We start from the raw sequence: 22,404 nt of genomic DNA, 5'->3' as shown, positions 1-22,404 counted from the left end.
CCTGATTCTCAATTCTTAAAGCTTGTAAGGGTTAAAGTTTTGTTCACATGCAGACACATACAGATCAGTCTGGATCTTTTACAGCAATGTTATACATGTGCAAGTATTTTATCTATGGTTCTCACACAACCTCTAAACAAAACAACACAAATGTACATGTGTACATGGAGTGAAGACTCAATCGTTTAATAATGACTGAAGCTTTGATGCCACACATGTCCTCTGAACTCACTTTACTTGTGTGGCAGCTGAGCTTGGTGCTATCCCATCCAGCGGTTCTCTGTCTAGACTCGTCAGGGATGAGTGCTGATACTGCACAGCTGCATTTCCTGCACCTTGTCACTGTTGCTCACCTGGTCCAGATTCTCCTCACCTCCATACCAGGTCAGAACCTCTGCCTTTACAAACAAGCATATGACTATGACAAACTCATACATGATTTCACTCGTGGGCTTTGGATGATCATGTTCATGAAAGTTAACTTGTGTGTATCATCAGAGGAGGTGCGGATGGAGCAGGAGAGTGCAGGAGCTGAGAGGGAGGAGGAGGAGAGTGTGTGTATGCTCTACAACACACTCAGGACACATCTGGGCAGGTGAGAACACACCTGCCACACAGGGAAACCTGGGACTTGTGCTCATGGTTTTGTGGCGTATTGTCTTCATTCAATCTATTGACTAGTTGATTCTGAAATGGTGTAACTTTGAATATCTCCACTAAGAGGGTTGTGTTTCAGTTGGCTGCGTGAGGTGAGCTCTGGCTGGCATCTGTGGCGCTGTGTGAAAGCAGGAATCCTGCCTTACCTGAGAGCAGCAGCTCTATTCTTCCACTATCTGAACGGAGCTCCAGCACCACCTGAGCTACACGGTAAATCACTCTCACATTAGATGACAACTCCAATACTGCTTTCCCTTACTTGTGGAACTTTTTTGTCCTTAAAATTAGTTTGCAGACAAATATGTACCTTGCCTATGTATTATTTTCTTTACAAAGCTTATTTTTTTCTAATAACGATCAATAACAATTGAAGCTCAAATATAAGATTGTATAAAATGTATGGGTCACTACATGCAGTAATTGCCATACTTGCATTTGTTATGTCATAGTTTTGATGACTTAACTAGTACTCTGAAATGTGGGGTAAAAGTAATAATAAAGTACAAGTGGGTGTTTACAAATGTTTGACTAGAAGTGTTCCTTTACTCTTACGTATTGTTTTTAATGATGACTGTGTGTTCAGCTCTTGGTGCGGGTGAATGGGAGGCTCTGTGTGGATATCTGTGTTTGCCCTCTAACCTAGTGCAGCTCTACAACAACAACCAGGAGCTAATGGAGCCATTGCTGCAGAGGTAACATACTCACCGTTTTGTGTAGTTTTATTATACTGTAGTGGTATACTTTCCAGATATTGTTGCAAATTAAAAAAAAGAATTTGGACTCTCTCTCAAAGAAAACTTGACATCTACTGTAACACATGTAAATGATTTCTGGCACAAAAAAATATGTGCTAATAATGATAAACATAAAATGTATTACTTTTTGTGGTTGGCCAGTGAAAATGTTGGCATTGCTAGGGCTGCGAGGATCGCTGTTACAACCGATGGCGATGCGCACATTAATGGATCAACTTATGTAAGACCCTAAAAACCTGAAATAATAGCATATGAGTGTAGTGAAGCATTAGATCCTTTTGATAATGTGTTGTGTAGTCTTCATTTTCCATTTTTAAAGACTTTAGGATTTTGCGAAACATAGCGTATTGTTACGGCAATGGCCTATTCATAACACAAGTTACGCATATTGCACGCAACTTAAGTTTAAGTTTAGCTGTGCATTTGATTCATTAGAAGTGCAGATGTTCTTTTAGTTGTAATATTTTTGTAATATGGCAGATTAATCTAATTTATACCACGGGTCTGCTGAATGCATGATTCTTATTAGTTGACAGATGTTCTAAAATGTGCAATTATTTTTCAGTTTATACATGGCTATGAATTTGTTCCAGGTCTTGACCACATAACGGTTCCATATCACTTTACCAAATTATTCTAGTTATTTCAAAAAGCTAGACAGGGAACCACAGCAAAATAACCAATTAAAACAAAGACATTGGCCAAGTACATCGGATAAGTATGACAATGTACTAAATTGATTTCAATTTCTGTTTAAAAGCACCCTTGCTCGCGCTCTCTCTCTCTCTCTCTCTCTCTCTCTCTCTTACTCGCTCCCACGCTCGCATACATTCATTGGCTTAAACACTAACACACCAGTGATCAACAAACTGAGCTTTAATCATAGGCGGAAAAGGACCCCCCCCTAAAATATCATTAAAATATGTGTATTGTAAATAATATAATGATATATTCTTAAAATAATTGTTTAAGAAATAAAATAATAACAAAAAAAACCCTTCAAAAATTGCTCTTGAGAATTGTTATGTTTATTAAACACACCCCTGTGACTTGATCAATACAACAGTTTATATATTATCCCTATCAAATTTTAATATCTGGAAAGCACCCTCGTGCTCCCCTCTCTCTTTTGCACACACACACACACACACGCATGCATAAACAACTTCATAGCTCAAATAATACATGAGGTTTAACAGAAGAATTAATGAAAGTGCTTTTATAAAATTATAAGTTTCACATTTCTGCTTTTAAACCCTCCTAAAATTGGCCCCATTCACTTCCATTGTACGTGCCTCACTGTAACCTCGATTTTTTTTGCTTTATTTTTAAGGAGGGACGAGTGGAAATAAATTTGTGATAATATTATACCACGAATGCTGTTGATTTGAGCTTAACTTGTATTGAACCCAGAATATTCCTTTAAACTTATATCTTGGCAATTTAAAGGGATGTTACTGCTCACGAGAGGTAATTCCACACGGTTTCTCTCTCTCTTGCTCACACATGCACACACACACTTCCTTGTTACTCCAATAATGGCTTAACAGCAGCGCAAGCCTCCGATGGTAGTTCTAAAGTGATGTTTTCAAAATAGTAACAGAGGCTTGAGCTGTATTAAAGCAAGATGCTAAATCTGTGGCAGAAGAAAGTAGTTTCTCTAACGAGTGTTTTAGGGATGAAAACCAGAAAATGTCTTGAGATAAAACCCTGAGCGATGTCTTAAGGTGTGGTAATCGTTAGGGATGTTCCAATATTAATATTATATTGATACTTTATATCCCTGTATCAATATTTTTATGCAACTATTTGTGCATGCACATCATGTCCAACAGTTCAACAAAGACGAAGCAGGTTGTCTACCGTAAATAAGTGCAAAACAGCGTTTCTCAGTGCATTCAGAGCTCTGAGGCACAAGAGAGACTGAAACTGAGTCTGTTTCAGTCGCTGACACACTGGTACTCTCATGCATGTAACACTACAGTCCTGCAAAAATATTGATTTTCCAACCAACCACGATCTTTGGTTGATTTTATCGATATTGATTCTTAAAACTCCAAAACGGATATTTTACTCTATGCGCAGCACTTTACAATGAGAATATATCACTCACAAACGCAACTACCCTCAAACTACTGTACAGCACTGTTCATCTGCTGGTGGTTTACACTTAACCACCGTGATGGTCATAAGTTGCAACCCCAACACCCCTAGGCATGGCAAGAAAAAATCCTCATTGTTAAGCCCTTCTGTTTATTAAAAATGTCTGTCACAAGAACTGTGCCATAATAATTAGCTGCATCTGTTCTGTACTTCTGCATGTGTAGCTCTTTCTTGAATGAACAATGCTGTGATCACTGTTAATTGTGCTCTGCAGGTGGTGCTCTCATCCTGGTGTGCTGCAGGGTCTTCAGACCCGCGCGGCTCTTATCGGGTATGTGCTGATTGCAAACCCTCATCACTCAGTTCATTGCAGCTGGCACACAATTGCTCACCTGTTTCTTTCTTCCCTCCATTACCTGCCCTAGGTTTCCCAGAGAGTCCAATTATCTGATAGAACTGCCAGAAGACTACAGTGCCCTTATTAACCAGGCCTCCAGCTTCACGTAAGTCACCTCTGTCACACAAATAACAAAGACCTCCAGATGGGAGCATAGCAGCTACAGACTTCTAGTTTCTGAATGAAATGATCAACCTGTCTTCCCTTGATCCTGGTGTAGGTGTCCTAAATCAGGAGGGGATAAGTCTCGTGCTCCTACACTGTGTCTGGTATGTGGTGCCATGCTGTGCTCTCAAAGCTACTGCTGTCAGTCTGAGCTGGAGGGGGAGGATGTGGGCGCATGCACAGCGCACACTTTTGCATGCGGAGCTGGAGTCGGCATCTTCCTCAGGTTTGTGCACATTTTCTAGCATGTGTTTAAAATCTATGAATAACATACAGTAGGTGAACCGTTATATAATCAATATGCTAGTTCTGGCTTTAGGTTTTGAAGCCGTAACATTGTAAAGTCAACATAAAATCAAACCTGACCCGATTAACATTCTTAATGCATGTTCCTGGTCTTACTGTGAACGATTCAGTGATGTGTGTTATTCAAATAGTAAAATAGTTGTATTTACTGATAATGTAATAACTTGCTTAAACCTTTGAAATTAGCTGCCTTTTTCTTGAATTACTTTATAATTCCGTTACTTTTAAACCCCTCACCTTCGACAGTCTTATTCATTCTGGTATCTAATGCTCGCTCGCATTTCGCAATCCATTGAATTCCTGATGGTTGAAATCAGCCCTGCCCCCCATTTTTTTTATTTTTTTTTTTCCTTGTGGAATTTCCTGTTTCACTCAAATATTTCACATGAGCAAGAGTGCTGTTGGTCCTTATATCAGCACAGCTATGATTCAGCTGTAGGCACAAGGACACAGGCTGCAGATAATCACAGGCCTACTGAGATATGGACCTATAGCATGATTGCGAGTGTGATATTACCTTTATACCCCATTTTAACAAACAATTAAATAATATTGCGCATAAAGCAGAACTCCCTCTACAATGCATGGACCTACAGTGACATTTCATTTGTTATGAATCCGTGTTTTTGAAATAATATTTTTCACATGAACAAATCACTCTCATTCACATGCATTGATTTGTTTGTGTACAACTCCTGAATTAAATTGTTTAAAAAAAATAAAATAAAATTAATTAGTTGTCAATTATTGACAAACATAAAATATGCTCATTTGTCGCCACCTACTCATGTAAATATGCAATCTCCAACACCACAAGCACACAGAAGCAGAGTGATACAAATAGTGAAGCGTCCCAGTGCTGTTGGACTGTATATCAGCAGTCTTGGAACGCAGTTTGGCCAATCAGATTGCAGGATCGGAACCGACTGTGATGTACTGTATATTAGTATACAAGTTGTGAATGCCATTTCATATTGACTTAAATGCACCAGCCTGCTGATTTGCTTGGCAACTGTAAAAGGCAAAGAACTAAGGCTAAGTAAGGCCACTTCCACACTGTTTGGTTTAAGATTTAATTTTATTAACGTATTAAAATGTGCGGTTATGAAGAAAGAAAATACTTTCCTAGTTTGGATGAGAACTGTAGCAAATGCGTATTCAATATATAATATATTAGTGTGGATGTGGCTTTAGGATAAGAACTATTAATACATTACTGAACAATTATTTGTGATTATTATCATATACATAATAAATTATGATGCAAATGTTCACGAGTGTTACAGGGATCTTACCAAGGTAGAACTGTTAGGCACAGTCCCTTTTAAGGCAAGTCTGTCCACTTGGCAGCCATCTTGGCATCCCATCCCGGGATGCTATTTTCTATGGAGACAAGTGGCATAAAAGTACAACTCCTATTTACTTGAACAGGGAAAGACTGAAATCTCCAAAAAGGTTGGTCAAGATTCCGATCAAAGAACATATTTCAAATCAGCAGTAAAATCTGACAACACTGGTATCATATATTGTGCTTCTTCAGCTCTTAATGCTATTTTTTCAGGCTGGTCCAGCTAATGCACATGCACGTTCTTGATGTAACTGACGGCTGTATCTAAAAGCTGATTGGTTCCTTTACTGATAAGGCGGGACTTCCTTTCTAATCCCACCATACTGGTTGTTCCATTTTCTTCCATTAATTTTACTACAAGCGCTATATCTTGCGCTAAACAGTCTATGGGTTTAGGAGCTCCACTGCCACTCACAACCTTGAGTGACTTATTGCTTTACAATTGTCAGCATGACATTAATCTTTATGTGTTTGTGTGTCAGGGTGCGGGAAAGTCAGGTTCTGTTTCTGGCTGGTAAAACAAAGGGCTGTTTTTACGCTCCCCCATACCTGGATGACTATGGGGAAACAGACCAAGGGCTCAGGTGCAACAAACTGTCACAACCACCATCACATATATTTTAAGCATGGAGTTACCCATAACAGGTGTAAAAGATCAATTGTTGTCTTGTCTCTCTTAGACGTGGAAACCCTTTACACTTGTGCCAAGAGCGCTACAGAAAGATCCAGAAACTGTGGCGCCAGCACAGCATCACAGAGGAGATCGGCCACGCCCAGGAGGCTAATCAGACTTTGGTGGGCATTGACTGGCAGCACCTGTGAAGTCCTGTGAAGTTTTTCCACACGTACGCCCACCCATATCTCATCAGGGGACCCGCACAGCACGGCTAGAGGTTGCCAAGGCACCACCACCAAGGCCTCTTTCTCTTTCTCCACCTCCATCTTTCTGACAGTGGATGAATGCATGACTTTATTTTATTTCTCTCCCTATTTTCTTTTTAATTTGGTATAAATGCATATTTAAAAATGATATATAGCCAAGGTGTTGAACCTCAGCAATGAGTTCTTTTGCAACTCGGATACTCTTCATAGGAATGCTATTTAATTTCTGTCTTTTCCAAATAATATGAAATTATTTTCAAAGGTAGTTTGCTCAAATATATTAAGTTTTGCAAGAATCACTTTGGAATTGAATGGTGCTGCTTCCCTTTAAGTCAAGCACATGTATAGCGCCACATACAGGCTACACAGCATCCCATCTCCCCATCATCTCAAATGCTGCAATACATTTCTGTTCAAGGGATAGTCAACTTCAAAATGACAATTCTGTCATCACATACTAACAACTATGTTGTTTCAAACCCTTTTGACTTTCTTACCACTTGTGTTCCACAGAAGAAAATAAGTCACACAGGGTTGAAACAACACGATGACCGAATTTTCATTGAAGGGTGAACCATCAATTTAGGCCACCCAATGTGCTTCTTGGATGTCAATACAAGCCAAGCCAATACGATGAAAGTCTGCAAGCACATGAATTTGTCTTTTGAATGCCTGGTTTATGTTTGAATGTGTGTTTGAGTGTTTAGTTGGTATGTTTCTAATCTGATGAATTTCTACGGTGGTCTGTTTTTACGACTTTCTTTTGTGGTGTGTTATTTATGTGTTTCATGCAGGGCGTTTGTTGTATTTGACCTTGATCTAAAGAAACATGCTTTCCATGAGTTGAGGTGGCTCGTCAACATGATTTTGATGTGTGTGCCGTGTCTTGTGAATTTTGGACATTCTGTTTGTTTTGATACTGCTGCGCCTTTTTTTTGCACCGCAGCAGTAATTAATGCAGATTTGCATATCCTTAATACTGTTTCAAGCTGCAATCTCCCTTAGACTGCTTGTTTTTTTTCTTTATAGTGGCCTTAGACTGAGGCTTTAGTCCTAATCAAGAGAGTTTTCTTTATCAGCGATGCAGACACACAAACACACTGTTGCTTCTTTCTGATACAAGTTTTCATGCCTCGCTCAATTGAGATAAGATGCCTGTTTCCAATTAAGAGAGCATATTTCCTGGGACACTTCCAGTGGCTGCAGCAGTATATCACATCACAGACTGACTTGTTAATATGTGAATTCTTGTATAAATGGGTGCATTGTACTATATTGTAAAACATTAATGAAATAAAAAAAAGAAAAAGACACTGTGTTTAAATGAAACGTGTTGGTAAAATGCATTGTTGAACAAGCCAGTTAACTATTCTTGTGCTGAAAGAATTGTTCACCTGAAAATGACAATTCTCTAATTTACTCACCCTCGTGCCATCCCAGATGCGTATGACATTCGTCGGCAAAACACAAAGATTTTTTAGAAGAATATTTCAGCTCTGTAGGTCCATTCTAAGCAAGTGACCAGAACTTTGAAGCTCCAAAAAGCACACAAAGGCAGCATAAACATAATCCATATGTCTCAAGTGTTCTAATTTATATATTCAGAAGCAATATGATAGGTGTGATTAGAAACAGATCAATAGTTAAAAAATCTCCCTGCCTAGTAGGTGCTGATATGTACAATGAATGCGAATCGCCAAAAACAAAAGTCGCCGTTGTTTAAGGAGTGAATTTTGATCTGTTAAACACCCACAACTGTCATATTGCCTTTGAATACGTAGATTGAAACACTGGAGTCTTCTGGATTACGTTTATGCTGCTTTTATTAGCTTTTTTAGCTTCAAGTTTTGGATCCTGTTCACTTGCATTGCATGGACCTACAGAGCTGAGACGTTCTGCTGAAGAAAATATGGTATGAGGGTGTGCAAATGATGAGAGAATTTACATTTAAAGTCAGTTAAGAATAATTTTATTTACAGATCTTTTGACTTCTGTCGAAACATATCTAACAATAATTCAGTGATAATAATAATGTTTTCATTGTATCTGGATTAGCCATGCATGTACAATATATGTAGTAAATATTCATAGTTGTTAAATAAGGTCTTCGTTCACAGAATGCATTTTTGTCAGGCAACATGAAGTGGTGTAGTTCCAAAAATGTACTGCCAACCCTTTGGCCTTTAGTTTAATGAAAAATTATTGGAATAAAATTAACCGGTTACCAGCATTTAAAAATTAAGTTTTAAATCCAGAACAATTGAAAATCACTTTGTTCAGGTTTTCAGTTACGTTAGCTTAATATTTCATTTTGTTTTTGTTCCTTGAACCGTTTTTAGTCCCTGGTTTGTAATACATTTTAAACAATTGAATGTATAATAGGACAGAAAAGTAACCGGGCGGACGGTTTTTGTTTAATTTTGGTCATGAAAATAAAAGGTGGTGCTTAGAGTTTAATGCTGGTATTTCTACAAATACACACCGTTCAGTTATCAATTCTTCTATACAAGATTTGGTAATGGTTGACATTTTAATATCTACAGACAAACATAATATTAAGAGAGGTTTTTATTTCATTTATACTTGTTCTGACTTTTTTTTTTAAGTCATGGAAATTTGACCGGGTTGACGCGTAGATGCAGACAAGTAATTTTATTAAATCATAATGTCAACTGAAAAGTACAAATATATTATAGCGTGTTGTAAAGGATTTGTACGCATCGGTAATTGTGCTTGAAATGCTGGCAGGCTACTGTATGTTCCAGAGCAGGTATGCTCATGTAGGTGAATGTGTAATCTAATTCATAGTAGGCCTAAATAACCCATTTTGCTGGCTACAGCTTTTCTCGGATGTGTCCTAGTTTAGTCAAAGACTCACTCTTCCAGGAACACTGAAGAGGATAAAATCCAGAGTGAAAGCCACTGTCCAGCAAGCTCACTGTGGACATGGAAGTATTTCCGGAAAATTTGTGGGTTTTTAATCATATTACTGTTTGCAGTCGTTTAAAAAAGAAAATAAATGAACCACTCTTGGTGTGGCGTTACAGCGATTTTTACCGTGGCTGAGGGAAACAACACAAATTTGGTGGCAGAACTTTTCTGGAAACTCTAGTATAAATCTAGTTTTTGCAGTGCCTGCAAGCATTAATGATAATTTTATAATAATTTCAGGAAAGAAAAAAAAAGTGTGCTATATCTGTTTTTCTTAAACTGCATTTGTTTGCATACTGAAGTTTGATTGTTATTTCCTTTTTTACTCTTTAACCATCCATTGTCGCGATATATTTATTTTCATGCAGTTGATAGAAAACGAGATGACTGTCTTGATATTGCACTACACCAAGATGGTCAAATAAGTGTTAAATGGTTTTCTTTCTAACATTTGTTTGGTATCTCATTAAGGGAACGCATTAAGGGACTAATTGAGGAAGCACCAATAGACAATGTCTGTCAGAAAGACAGAGCAGTCGCTGTAGCGATCAGGGAGTACCGCCTCCTTCGTATAGAACACTTGTTCTCTTACCTGTGAAGTTTGTGGAAGCTGCACTCATCAGACACATTGGATTTATCACTCAACAGTGTACAGAAGAGCGGTATTAGCTGTTTTGCTGGGTGTTTTCATTCTCGAGTGTAAACAACCATGTCAAGGCAATTTTTCATTCTTGTGAATATATTTTCACTCTCACCCAAGCATGTTTATTTAGTTTACAGAATGAAGAGGGTGAAAGAAGTGGAGTAATGGCCACTGTTACAACACCGGAGAGCACAGGGTGAAGGGACGGACCCCTCATGTGCACATGTAGCTAGTGGATATCCATCAAGGATTCACACTCTTGTTGGGATATTGACAGACAGATCAATATTCCAACATCCACTAGGAGGTCGATGCACTTGCTGCTGTCCGCCAGGAGGCGATGTCCAGTGCCATCACAAGGCATCGCAGAGGACCGCTGGCCGAGGACCGAATGGTGGCACAGTTGGGGTCAGGAGTGGTTTTTTTTCTCTCTCTCTACTCTCTTTTTCTGTCTTTCCCCCACTCTTTCCTTTTCTCCCCTCTCCCTCCCCTCGTCTCTTCCAGTGTCCAAAGAGGCGGGGAAGACCGGTTGGCAGAAGGACAGCCGGAAGGGCAACACTTCCCCTCCAGGAAGGGAGAGGAGTACATCAAGCTGGTGGTTTCCCCCAGCCTGAATCGGGTAGTGGAGGAGGGCATGGCCGGGCCATGAGGGTGCACGTCCTGCGCAGAATCGGTTCTATCAACCGGGAGAGGGATGAAGAAAACCGGGAAGCAGGAAGGATGTGCTGTTGTGGAGTTGTTGGAGGATTCACTGCCGTCCACTCAGGGAAGAGGGTCTGTCATCCGCCAGAGGGCGGAGGAGTGGCTGAGGCATCAGGCAACGGCATGTCCAGGGACCGCAAGCAAGTTTTTTTCTCCTCTCTCGCTCTCTCTCTCTGTGTCTCACCCACTTGTCCTTTCCCTCTCCCCTTGTCCTTCCCTCATCTTTCCCCAGGTTCCCTGGAGGCGGGGTGGACCATCGGCTGGCAGAATGTCCGCAAGAGCAGGGTCTACCCTCCAGAGATTGGGTGGGAGTAGGCCAGTCCGGATGGCACTCTGGCCTGAATCGGGTGGTGGAGGAGTGTGACGAGGAGGAGGGCGTGGCCAGGCTGTGAGGGTGCATGGCCAGCACTGAGTCAATGAATCAGCAGGAGAGAGAGATAAAGGCAGCCAGAGATGCCAGTTTGAGAGAGAGAGACACGTGATTGCTGTGTGTGTGCGTCTGTGTGTTTATTGTTGTTTTAAGTTAATTTCATTGTCATTAAAGATCTGTTGAATGTTTTGCCAGTTCCCGCCGCCTCCTTGCCTTCCTGAACCCATTCAAGAATGTTAGTTTACTTCCGTAACACCGGTTTTCTGATAACAGAAGTGAGGTATTTCATCTCACCACCCTTATTGCAGACTAGCGAAGAAATATGCTGAGAATGGCAGAGCAGCGGGCTGCAGCGATATATTTATATATATACGAGGGAAGCGGGACTCTCTGATCGCTACAGCGATTGATCTATCTTTCTGACAGACGCTGTCTGTTGGTGCTTCCTCAGTCATCACACCTGAGGCGTTTTCAAATATTTTCATCTGTGAACCATCCTAAAACTGTATCGCACACTTAAACAGTGCAGTGTTGAGGCAGAAAACCTGTATTCACATTTCTTCAACTTGTGAGGCAGATATTTAGCCCAAGAACAACATACATTGATGGTGAACATGGTAAAAAAGATGTTCCTTTGTTACAGAAACATTTGGACACTTACAAAAACAAATTTTCCTCTGCTGCCAGTTGGAAGCTGCCGTGTGATACCTTCAAGAGAAGTAATTTTTTGTCTATAGTGTCTAATGCAGCTTTATCGTAAAATATATGACAACGAGTAGTACATGAATGGATGTGAGGCTGTTGGGTTAAACATTCACTCAACCGAAAAATAAACTGGAAATATACGGGTCAAAACCTTTGGTCTTGTCAACAACACCTCATCATTAATTTGGCAATCCATCATTCAATGAGCCCCTGATAAGATAGTGGCTTAAGATTTTACAGATGATTTTACCTCTTTAATCAGAAATCCAGGTTCATCACAAGACAATATCTGAACAAGAAATCACATAAATTATGTTTTCCTGAATCCATTCACCTTAGATCATACTCCACCTCTAATTATCTAATATGGTATTTCATGCTTTTTACTTATTTACTTGGACAAAAAACCTCACAGCACTCTTTAACATCGTCATTGCTGAAGTCTAGGTAGTGGTTGCTGATCCACTGGATCTCGAACCAATCATTGTAGTTGTGGATACCACTGCAGCAGAACTCAATCTGGGTCATATCCAGTGTTCTCTACATTAAGCATCGTCCTGGCGGTGTCTTCGTAGTACTTCATTTCATTATTCAGGCCTTTGGCTTGGGTGAAGTGCAGTGAGTTCTGCATCAAGAAACACAACAGAGATGTGACGAATAGGGGGATATAGAAAACCACAAATCCACTCATGTAGTTCTTCAACATGGGTTTTCACTTGACAGAGTTGAGGGAGTCATGGCACATTTGCCATCAAAAGCATTCAAACCACAGGTCACCAGTCCCATCAGGATGAGGATGTTGGACACATAATGGCTCTCACTGTTGTCCATCATCTCGCTCCTCTTGCATAGCTCAATCATGTCTTCATACTTTCCCCATGCTAAAGTTGAGGTTCCCGGCCATCACAGAGGGCCAGTACAGGAGCCACAGTCCTTGGGCCAGCTTGAATCACTTGAATTTTATGGGCATCACAGCCATGTTTTGTTCACGATATCTAATAAGTCACACGATATCTAATAGAATCACTTTAATATCAGACTATTTTCTTTTTCAATATGATTGCCTGTTATTGTAGAATTTGATCACCCTTTGCTGAAATCCTGAAAACTATCTTACTCTGTAATTGGTTACTTTCCTCAGTTTCCTCTCTTATCTGCTGTGGATTGCTGGGTTGTGCTTGCACAGTCTTTAGATCAATGCTTTCTTCTAAATGGTCATGTCAAAAGGTCAGTTAAAAGAAGGGGGAGGTGTAGAAAAAGGGGAAATTGTTTTGTTTCTACGCAAATATAAGCTGTTAAATAAAAAAAAAAAAGGATGGGCAATGTCAGTATTTACAGCATTCCCACCCTGTCTGTCGTTGGAGGGGAATGAGGTCACACACCTGTTGCTCATTTGATTAATGTGCTTGAAAGTTTCTTCAAGTCCTGTAGCAGGTGAGGAAGCCAGCAGTATGTAGGGTACTTAAGCCTCTGAAATAACTTTGACTTGTTTGGATTCCTTTTCAACGGGAGGCTGGGTCTAACTGTGAAAGTTGATGACTAGTGACCCCCGGCACTTGTAGTGTGTGTTTGTATGTTGTAAGAGTGTGTGTGTGAGAGTGTGTGTGTGTGTGTGAGAGAGAGAGAGAGAGAGAGAGAGAGAGAGAGAGTGTGTGTGTGAGAGAGAATGTGTGTGTGTGTGTGTGTGAGAGAGAATGTGTGTGTGAGTGTGAGAGAGAGAGAGAGAGAGAGGGAGAGTGTGTGTGTGAGTGTGTGTGTTTGAGTGGGGGGTATGAAGGCAGGTTATTTATCTCACATACATCAGCTACTGTAGCTAATCGACAGCTATGTATTTAGCTTGATTGGTATCAATGGTGTGTACTTTTAATATTTGTTTTGGTGTGCATTTATTGTGGGGCATTTATTGATATTTGTGTGTTATTTAGTATGTATTGGATTTGTGTGTATTGGGGATGTTTATATGAATTACTAATGGAATGAATTTGGGACAAAAGGACATTGAAACCCCAGCTGAAAATATTTATTTGTGTGTTGATGTGCTTTCAGTCTAAAAGCTTGTATTTTTTATTTTTGACCTGCTGCTCCCCTCAGTGTTTTAAATATAAATACAATTATTATACTTTTACTGAACCAAGTATGTGGTGGTGAAGCATTTCTCTTGGTTACTGATGCCCAAGGAAGAATTACTGTTCCAGTAGAGAACCTGTAGGTTTGAGAGCGTGTTTGTCTCTGGTCTTGTGAGTATTACACAAACAAAAGTGGGGTGGGGGTGAAGTTTCAATGGCCAATTCTTGAACTATTACCCCAATCATAAATTATGGGGTTACAGCATTGCAAAGTACCAATATTTTTTTTATTGTAACTAATCCTGACCCTAAAGCATACATAACCAGATTAGCCAGTGAGTGGTGAGCATTCTAGTGAACTACTGCATGGCTGCCATTGCATCATCTAGGTTCTGACCAGATCAATACCCAGGCTTCTTCTCTAGATTGCAATCAGGGTTAAAGTTCACACCACCTTAACCAGCATCGATTCCTATGCTGGTCTTGGCTGGTTTTTGCAGGTTTGATGTGTGTCTATCTGGTAGACCAACATAGCCATGATTTTCACCCTCAAAACCTAGCTGGTGAAGCTCTTTGTGCAGTATGTTCTTTCTGATGGAGCTGGTTAAACTAGCTTAAATGCCTGGTGGGGACACCAGCAAACCAGCATTCTTTGCTGGGGGACCAGAACATACAATGGTCTTTTCAGCAGGCCAGGGTAAAGATTATTTCTTAGGCCATATGAATGTCCTTTGCTCAATAATCGGCAGGGCACTGACAGGCCAGGGAAACCAGACTGATGTGTGACTGACTATTGTCCAACTTCACAAGAAGCTCTAATATTCATATTGCCCAGCCATGTAATCGAACAATACTTTCCCTTTGTCAAGCCTCCCTTAGCAACTTCAGTGCTTTGTCCACAAACTTTCCCTTCTCGAGCACAATTGCCTTGGTTCTTTTGGTACAAGTGATTTCCTTTTACATGATGGAAGGGGGTTATAGAAACACAAAGTGTTAACATCACTATCCACATGCAAGATCCACTAGAGCTTGTAAGATCAGTATGCCCACTATAGATAGTGCCTTTGGCTGTGGTTTATTTAGGGTTATGCCATCTGGTTCCAGGCCCCACTTTGTCCCAGCCTTGCTGGACATTTATCTGGTTAAAATGCTTTTCTCCATCACTTGATTAATAACTGCTGCCATCACCACTAGGAAATGTACAGCTATGCCTTATTTTAAGAAAATTTCATTTACATGCCTGCTTTCTGGGAGCAGTAATACCACAACATCATGCACGTGCACATATAGACATCAAAGTGGGCTTGAGCACCTGCCCTTTTTCTTCCTCGAGAGAAAGTGCCCTTTTTTCTGGGTTGCGTTTTTTTTTTCTTTCTTTTTTTAATAAATGAATATATGTGTATATATATATATATATATATATATATATATATATATCTCCTGTTTATGCACAGCTTCCCTGTCAAACTAATATATTTATTGAATTACAAATCAAAATATCAGGTCAGGAGATAAAACTTTGTCGAGTTCCGATACCCGCCCTCCCTCCCTCCCTCTCTCTCTCTCTCTCTCTCTCTCTCTCTCTCTCTCTCTCTCTGTCTCCCTCCCTCCCCCCGTGTCTCCGTGCAGCAGTGCAGCACACACAGGTGAATAGGATAAATTAAATAATTATATTATTTCAAAGTTCAAGACCTTTTTTGGTAATAATTTCAGTTAAGTTGCTGTATTTTTGTATTTTGTCAATCATTTTTTGCCGTGTTTTTTCATTATTTTTGATGTTTTGTCCTGTAAAATTAACAAAATATCAGCAACAGCCTTTTTCAGTTTAGTGTGAAGATTTTTGTTGATTTTGAAGTGTTATGTATTCCAATAACACCAAAAAAAGGATTTATTGCCTTGTGCAAAATAAACAAATTATTAGTGAAACTATGTCCCTCTCCTTGGTGCAGTCATTTATTCTAAATATATACTTGAAACTAGAAGCATAGAAAATATGCACATTGTGGCATAGATTCCTTTGCTGTTGTGATAAACCTAGTGAATACTAAAGAAGTGATTATTTTGTAGAAATCTGTTGAGTATGGAACAATTGCGTGAGTGTGAGGGAATTCAAATAAATTGGTAAGGAAGTCAGAGTTGTGTTAATATCTTTAATGTTTTGTTAAAAAAAATAATAATAATAATTATAAGAAGTGCCCGCCAAAATGTCTGTGCATGTCCCTGCGCAACATTACTGTAATTGCACCGAGAAAATATCCCATAGTTAAGTGAATAAAGTGCAATCTATAATAGGCCTAATGTACATAGAAAGGAGAATGAAAAATGCTTAATTTAAATACTCGGCATTCAGCTCTAATTGTGGCTTGTACAACTTGATTGCTGGTGGTTAGTGAGTACAACACAGATTTTTGCACTGAAAAACCACATGCAAAAGAGGCACACAAGAGGCCAACGTTTATTGAATTCGCCCCCCTAGTGTGCTGTCTCATTACCTACTGCCTACATAGGCAGCTGTCTCTTAAGGCAGCTCATAAGTGACTGTTTTGAAATGCTCTACATAGGCAGCAATCCTCTACGTCACTTGACGCACAGTTGATTTTTAATGAACATGTGACGGGCATAACGGTAACTACACAAAGAGAAGCACACAAAAATATTGGGAGAAATTATGCATTTGTAATTGCACTGAATTATTTTATAGATACTTTTCAGTATCTAATGAAATAGTTTTATTTATAATCAACATTTTGTTCATCGTATTGCATTGTGGAATTAATTTGTAGGTTGCATTAATGAAGTTAAACTTAGCCTAACTTTTTAAAGTAGGCACTCACTAGGTTTTGGAACAGAGCCAGTGTGTTGTTCTTCAACAATTTACTGGACGACAGAATTTTCCAGGCAGCTGTTCAAATATCCATGCCGATTTTTCCCAAGAGGCAATCCTGTGTACTTTCTCCAAGAACAATTAGCTAATTTCAGAATTACCATGAGAAGCAAATCAACTTTCTGTGTTTGTAGCTAACCCTATTTGTAGCAATCACAAGGTCTTAGAATTAGTAGTGAACTTTAAGTCCTTTGTCATTCTGCCTAAGCCTAATCAAATAACTACAGTAAACATGCTGGCTGAGAGGCAATAGTGAAAAGTAGGACTTCTGATTAAGTATTTAAGTATTTGTTTGATTGAGTATTATAGGGTCTTTCATGAGACCAACTGACCCTTCTGTTGGGTAAGGGTGAAGTGTGGGCTAATTGGTTGATTGGCAGAGTTGCTCTAGACTAGAACCGAATGGCTGGGCATCACCACTGTAATTAGCGTGCGGTGGTCACATGTGATAAGATTAGAGGTAGCGATAGGATTTGGGTGAATTACTGTCCGATCCATTTAGAGTGACACGAAGGCCCTGGATGTTAGGCACGCAATGCATCTGCCTCAGGAACTGAAAGCATGAAAAGCTTGTTTCATTGAGACTGAAGTATGTATCTGTATTATTGTTTGTAATTATGTGTATGTATGGAGAAGTTTCCTTATTTCAGTTGATCAATGCATTATGGACAGGGTTGGGGAGTAACGGAATACATGTGACGGGATTACATTCAAAAAGTATTTTTGATAACTGAAGAGATTACTTTGAATTTTATTGTCATTTGTTTCATTTAATATTTAGCCCTTTCAGATGGAAAACATTTATACATATAAATGATGCGATCCAAAGTGCATTTGAACAGCGGTGAAACACTTTTTTATGATGTGTTACATTCATACGAGCAGACAGAGAAGTACGTTTGGAGCAGAAGAAATAGAAATAAACCTTGTGTAAATTGTCAGCTTTATGCTAAGCTAAAATGCTATTTCTAGCCATTTTACATGCACATGTTATCAGACACGATCATATTGTTTTATCAAGAAAATTAATGTTCAGTCTGACTTGATAAATGCCAAGACACACAATAACGCTGTCTCTCTGTACATTGTTGTAATCTGCTCTTCATTCAGAAGAGAGTTCTTTAAGTATGGTTGTGATGACTGTAGTTGTGATGACTACAGTATATATACTGTATATTGTATGTAATAGAAAAAATTATAAACTATGATTTTTTATTTTTTTTTACATTTATGTTTGCAGTAAATTAAACAGTATGCTTTTGCAATACTTAAAAGAATCACCCTACTCCATAATTTAAAATGAACAGAGAATGAATAATACATTCACAACAAAATAACAATAAAGTTAAATAATAAACAAAATAATAAAAAGGACAACATTTTAAATTCCTCTGTTTCTGTATAGGCTCTGGGTAGTTTGAGTTCAGTTGGATGGAACTACAGTTTAGTTCTTCAAGGCCTCCCTCTGCGAGAGGACCATATATCTGCATCTGCCTTGTAGGACACCAATCTTTCTCAAATAAATAAACAAGCTCTTTCAGGTTGTCTGCAGATAATTAGCTACACAGTTCAGTTTCATGCTCACTTTAAAGACCAGTGTCCATTCTTTCTGTTCTTGTGTTCTTTAACAAGGGCCACATGTGGGTTCTTTGCTCTGGCTTGGTGTCCAGGAGATAATTCTGTGAGCTAAGAACAGATTGGGGAAATGCATTTACCCACAATCATCATGTAATGAGAACCTACTTTAATTTCTGAATAAAAGCTACACTAAAATTTTAGCTTTTATGAGCTTTTTAAAATTGTTCTGCTAGCTCAATCTACCTCATTATTTCTACACATACTCTTCATGTTTATTTTTGTATGGATCCTAACTGGGGTGTTTTATCACCCGGAATGGGTTAATTTTGTCATAAGGACCAGGGGCTGGTTGCACCATCTATACGTATGTTACAACTTAGCCTAGTTGTGGTGTAAATGGGCACTAAGTAACAATTTACGCACTACTAAATATTTGAGCATTGCACTATTAAATTTAGGTAGGATGTAACACTACGTATAAACTAAATGTTTACGTACGCCTCCGACCAGGAGTAACGGAGTTTCATGCTCTAACACTCTTTTAAGTGGCTCTTCAGCATGAAACCATTCTAACCGTGCCGTTTTCAGGATGCGTCACCCGGTGCCTTCAACATATACAAAATATTTAAGATATTTAATTTGAATAAAAGTCTATTTTTCCAGCCTGTTGTATTAGTTTTTATTTATAGGGCAAACATACTACTTATCAAATGTAGCTACTTGTATTACGTATCGTATTTTAATGTTGATTTAATGTATTACAGCTGACAGTTACAGGTTACAAGGTTTGAATATCAACCGTAATGACATAAAACTGAAATGCACGGCTTTTTAATACTTCTGTGTACAAATTTGGAGGATGCTTATTGGATCAATACAGGTAAACATCATATTATGCGACAACGCATTACTTTATGGAGAGTTTACAACCTACTAGTTAAGTCTTGCCTTAAAAACAGGTGGTGCAGCCAAATTAAGCACTGACTTAGTTACAAACTAACTAGTAGTTACAAAGCCCTTAATGTGAAACTATGTATCTCTGTAGGAAATCAATGTATGGGACAATGGTCAATTACAGAGCTTAGCAACATTACTCAAAAATATTTGACCACTGAATGCTACGATTGACCAATTACAATCAATGATTCCAGGGAGTTGTTTAACAAGCAAGATATAATGTACAGTCAGCTGGTCCTTATCACAAAATAAACCCAGATGGGTTGATCAGGCACACTGCCTAATAAATAAATAATTTAACTTGAAATATTGATTTACATTATAGAGGAAAGAGACTGCAGGACTGCAGAGTCTCAAGAAACGATCTCAGGTTTGCATCAGAGTTCTGAAGAACCTGTTGGTGTTTATTTATCAAAAATGACAATTTGACTGCTCATTATCCAGCTTATTACAAGACTACTTGCTAAAGAAATGGATTAAAGGACATAACATTTTGATTTGAGTAAAAAAAAATTTATACGTTTACTTGTAGGGATCAGAGAGCAATACCCAGATGTCTGGTCTGATATCACTTAATCCACAGATGTGTGGTCAATAAACCAGAAATATTATACCACTGGATGGCATGATTGACCAAATCATGTTTTTGAAAGAAATAAAGAAAGAAAGAAAGAAAGAATAGTTAATGTTAATGATGAACAGACAGAGGAAGGGGAAGAGTAGGGTTGGTGACGTGCATGTTGTGCCCTGGACATGAAGTAGAGAGGGGGCCATTACAAGAATACCATAAGCTTAGGGACATTAATATGGCAGGACCTCATTGGAAGCAGATGTGTGATTTATTTTTACAGGATGGTAGTTTGTGTCCCTGCAGAAGGTACTGAAGTTATTTATCTATCCCCTTCCCACCCTTTCCTCTTCTTCATCATCTACAGTATAACAACCTATCACTCTCTATTCATTCATTTTCATTCATATTCTACTAGTGTTTTTGTGTATGGCTATACAGTAACTATGTGTTAGTTCAATTCCTTAATTTTTTTGAATCTTTTCTTTTGTCTTTTACAAAAAATATTTTATATAGTAGGCTAATATACAGTGGGGTCCAAATGTCTGAGAACACATTAAATATCAGGGCTTTCCCCGATTTAAAATGGGAAAATCCTAACTTTTAGGATTTAAAAAAATTAAAACAAGATAAAGATTCTGCACTATTTTGAGGTCCCTGATCAAATGTAAAGGGCATAGTGTAGCAGAAGTGCCACATAGACCAATTAAATAAATAAAATACCTATTTTTAATTAAATGCCTGTTTTTTTTCAATTAAAACCTGGAAAAAAAAACTACACATAACAGCTGACTTCAGTGTTCTAGTCAAGCCCCTAGATCTCGAGTCCGAGTGGAGTCCTCACTGCTCAAGTCCAAGTCAAGTCCAAGTCGAGTCGCCAATAACTGCATACAAGTCAGAGTTACAAGTCATTATCTATGTTATAAAATAAGCAAAAAATCACAATTCTGTTGCCATTTTAGTTTTATTGCACACACAAACACATTCAGCCTTTCAAAGTATATTGTACAAGAAACCATACACACAATAACAATATCATCTCTTTAGGTTTTTTCATAATGTTGCCATCCATCCATCCATCCATCCATCCTGACCATGTATAAGCCTATACAATAATCAAAGAAATAAAAAAATTAGATGTCAGAAAAATATCTTTCAACTGAAAAGAACAGTGCTTTCTTGCCATTTATTTGAATGTATCACCTGCCTAATATTGTGTAAGTCCCTCTTGTGCCACCAAAACACCTCTGACCCATGAAGGCATGGACTCCACAAGACCTCTGAAGGTGTCCTGTGGTACCTGACACCAAGACGTTAGGAGATCCTTTAAGTCCTGTAAGTTGCGAGGTTGGGCCTCCATGGTCTGCAATGATCTTTAGGTAGGTGGTATGTGTCAAAGTAACATCCACATGAATGCAGGACCCAAGGTTTCCCAGCAGAACATTGCCCAGAGCATCATACTGCCTCCGCTGGCCTGACTTCTTCCCATGGTGCATCCTGCTGCCATCACTTCCTCAGGTAAATGACACATACGCAACCAGCCGTCCACATGATCTAAAAGAAATCGTGACTCATCAGACCAGACCACCTTCATCCATTGCTCTATGGTCTAGTTCTGATGCTTATGTGCCCATTGTAGGCACTTTCGGCAGTGGACAGGGGTCAGCATGGGCACTCTGACTGGTCTGCGACTACGCAGCCCCATAAGCAGCAATCTGCGATGCACTGTGTGTTCTGACACCTTTCTATCATGGCCAGCATTTAAGATTTTCAGAAATTTGTGCTACAGTAGCTCTTCTTTAAGATCAGACCAGATGTGCTTGCCTTCACTCCCCATGCACATCAATGAGCCTTCGACAGGGTCATGGGCAGACATGACCCCGTCGCTGGTTAAACGGTTGTCCTTACTTGGACCACTTCTGCTAGATACTAAACACTACATACTGGGAACACCCCACAAGATCTGCTGTTTTGAAAATGCTCTGACCCAGTCATCTAGTCATCACAATTTGGCCCTTGTCAAAGTCACTCAGATCCTTACGCTTGTCCAACACATGAAATTCAAGAACTGACTGTTCGCTGCTTATTATATCCCACCCCTTGACAGGTTTCATTGTAACGAGATAATAAATTGTATTCACTTCACCTGTCAATGATTTTACTGTGGCTGTATTTTTTATGCTGTATTAAAACAAATTATTAAAATATAATTTAATATTTAATCATTATATTTTTGTTCATAGTAAGTCTTCATATGTCCACTAGATGGTGACTGGTGCACTGAATTCCTGGACTATCTTGTCATTTTACCCTTTTAGATTTTTTTTTAGCAGTTCGTTTGTATTAGCCTAAAAAGAAAAGTATCTTTATGTAATATTTACATTAGA

General features: G+C 38.9%; 1 protein-coding gene and 1 pseudogene across 5 annotated transcripts in view; one reads left to right on the top strand and one right to left on the bottom strand.

Annotated features, from left to right (window-relative positions):
• Window positions 1-7,926, top strand: part of LOC127618205 (E3 ubiquitin-protein ligase UBR2-like) — a 56,102-nt gene extending 48,176 nt beyond the window's left edge. For 3 of the 5 annotated variants that reach the window (XM_052090523.1, XM_052090521.1, XM_052090522.1), the window contains exons 39-47: window positions 249-384; window positions 499-595; window positions 722-867; window positions 1,241-1,349; window positions 3,790-3,846; window positions 3,941-4,018; window positions 4,133-4,303; window positions 6,214-6,315; window positions 6,412-7,926. In XM_052090523.1, the coding sequence (XP_051946483.1) occupies window positions 249-384; window positions 499-595; window positions 722-867; window positions 1,241-1,349; window positions 3,790-3,846; window positions 3,941-4,018; window positions 4,133-4,303; window positions 6,214-6,315; window positions 6,412-6,553 (1,038 nt within the window). In that variant the 3' untranslated portion in view covers window positions 6,554-7,926. The remainder of the gene's footprint in view (window positions 1-248; window positions 385-498; window positions 596-721; window positions 868-1,240; window positions 1,350-3,789; window positions 3,847-3,940; window positions 4,019-4,132; window positions 4,304-6,213; window positions 6,316-6,411) is intronic. The other 2 variants (XM_052090524.1, XM_052090525.1) reach the window with 1 other exon arrangement.
• A 4,425-nt stretch (window positions 7,927-12,351) lies between these two features.
• On the bottom strand, window positions 12,352-12,943 carry LOC127617759 (peripherin-2-like; annotated as a pseudogene).
• Window positions 12,944-22,404: the final 9,461 nt, after the last annotated feature.

Source organism: Xyrauchen texanus, chromosome 24 (assembly GCF_025860055.1).
Source record: "Xyrauchen texanus isolate HMW12.3.18 chromosome 24, RBS_HiC_50CHRs, whole genome shotgun sequence".
NCBI lineage: Eukaryota > Metazoa > Chordata > Actinopteri > Cypriniformes > Catostomidae > Xyrauchen > Xyrauchen texanus.
This window is presented reverse-complemented; position numbering and strand designations above follow the sequence as displayed.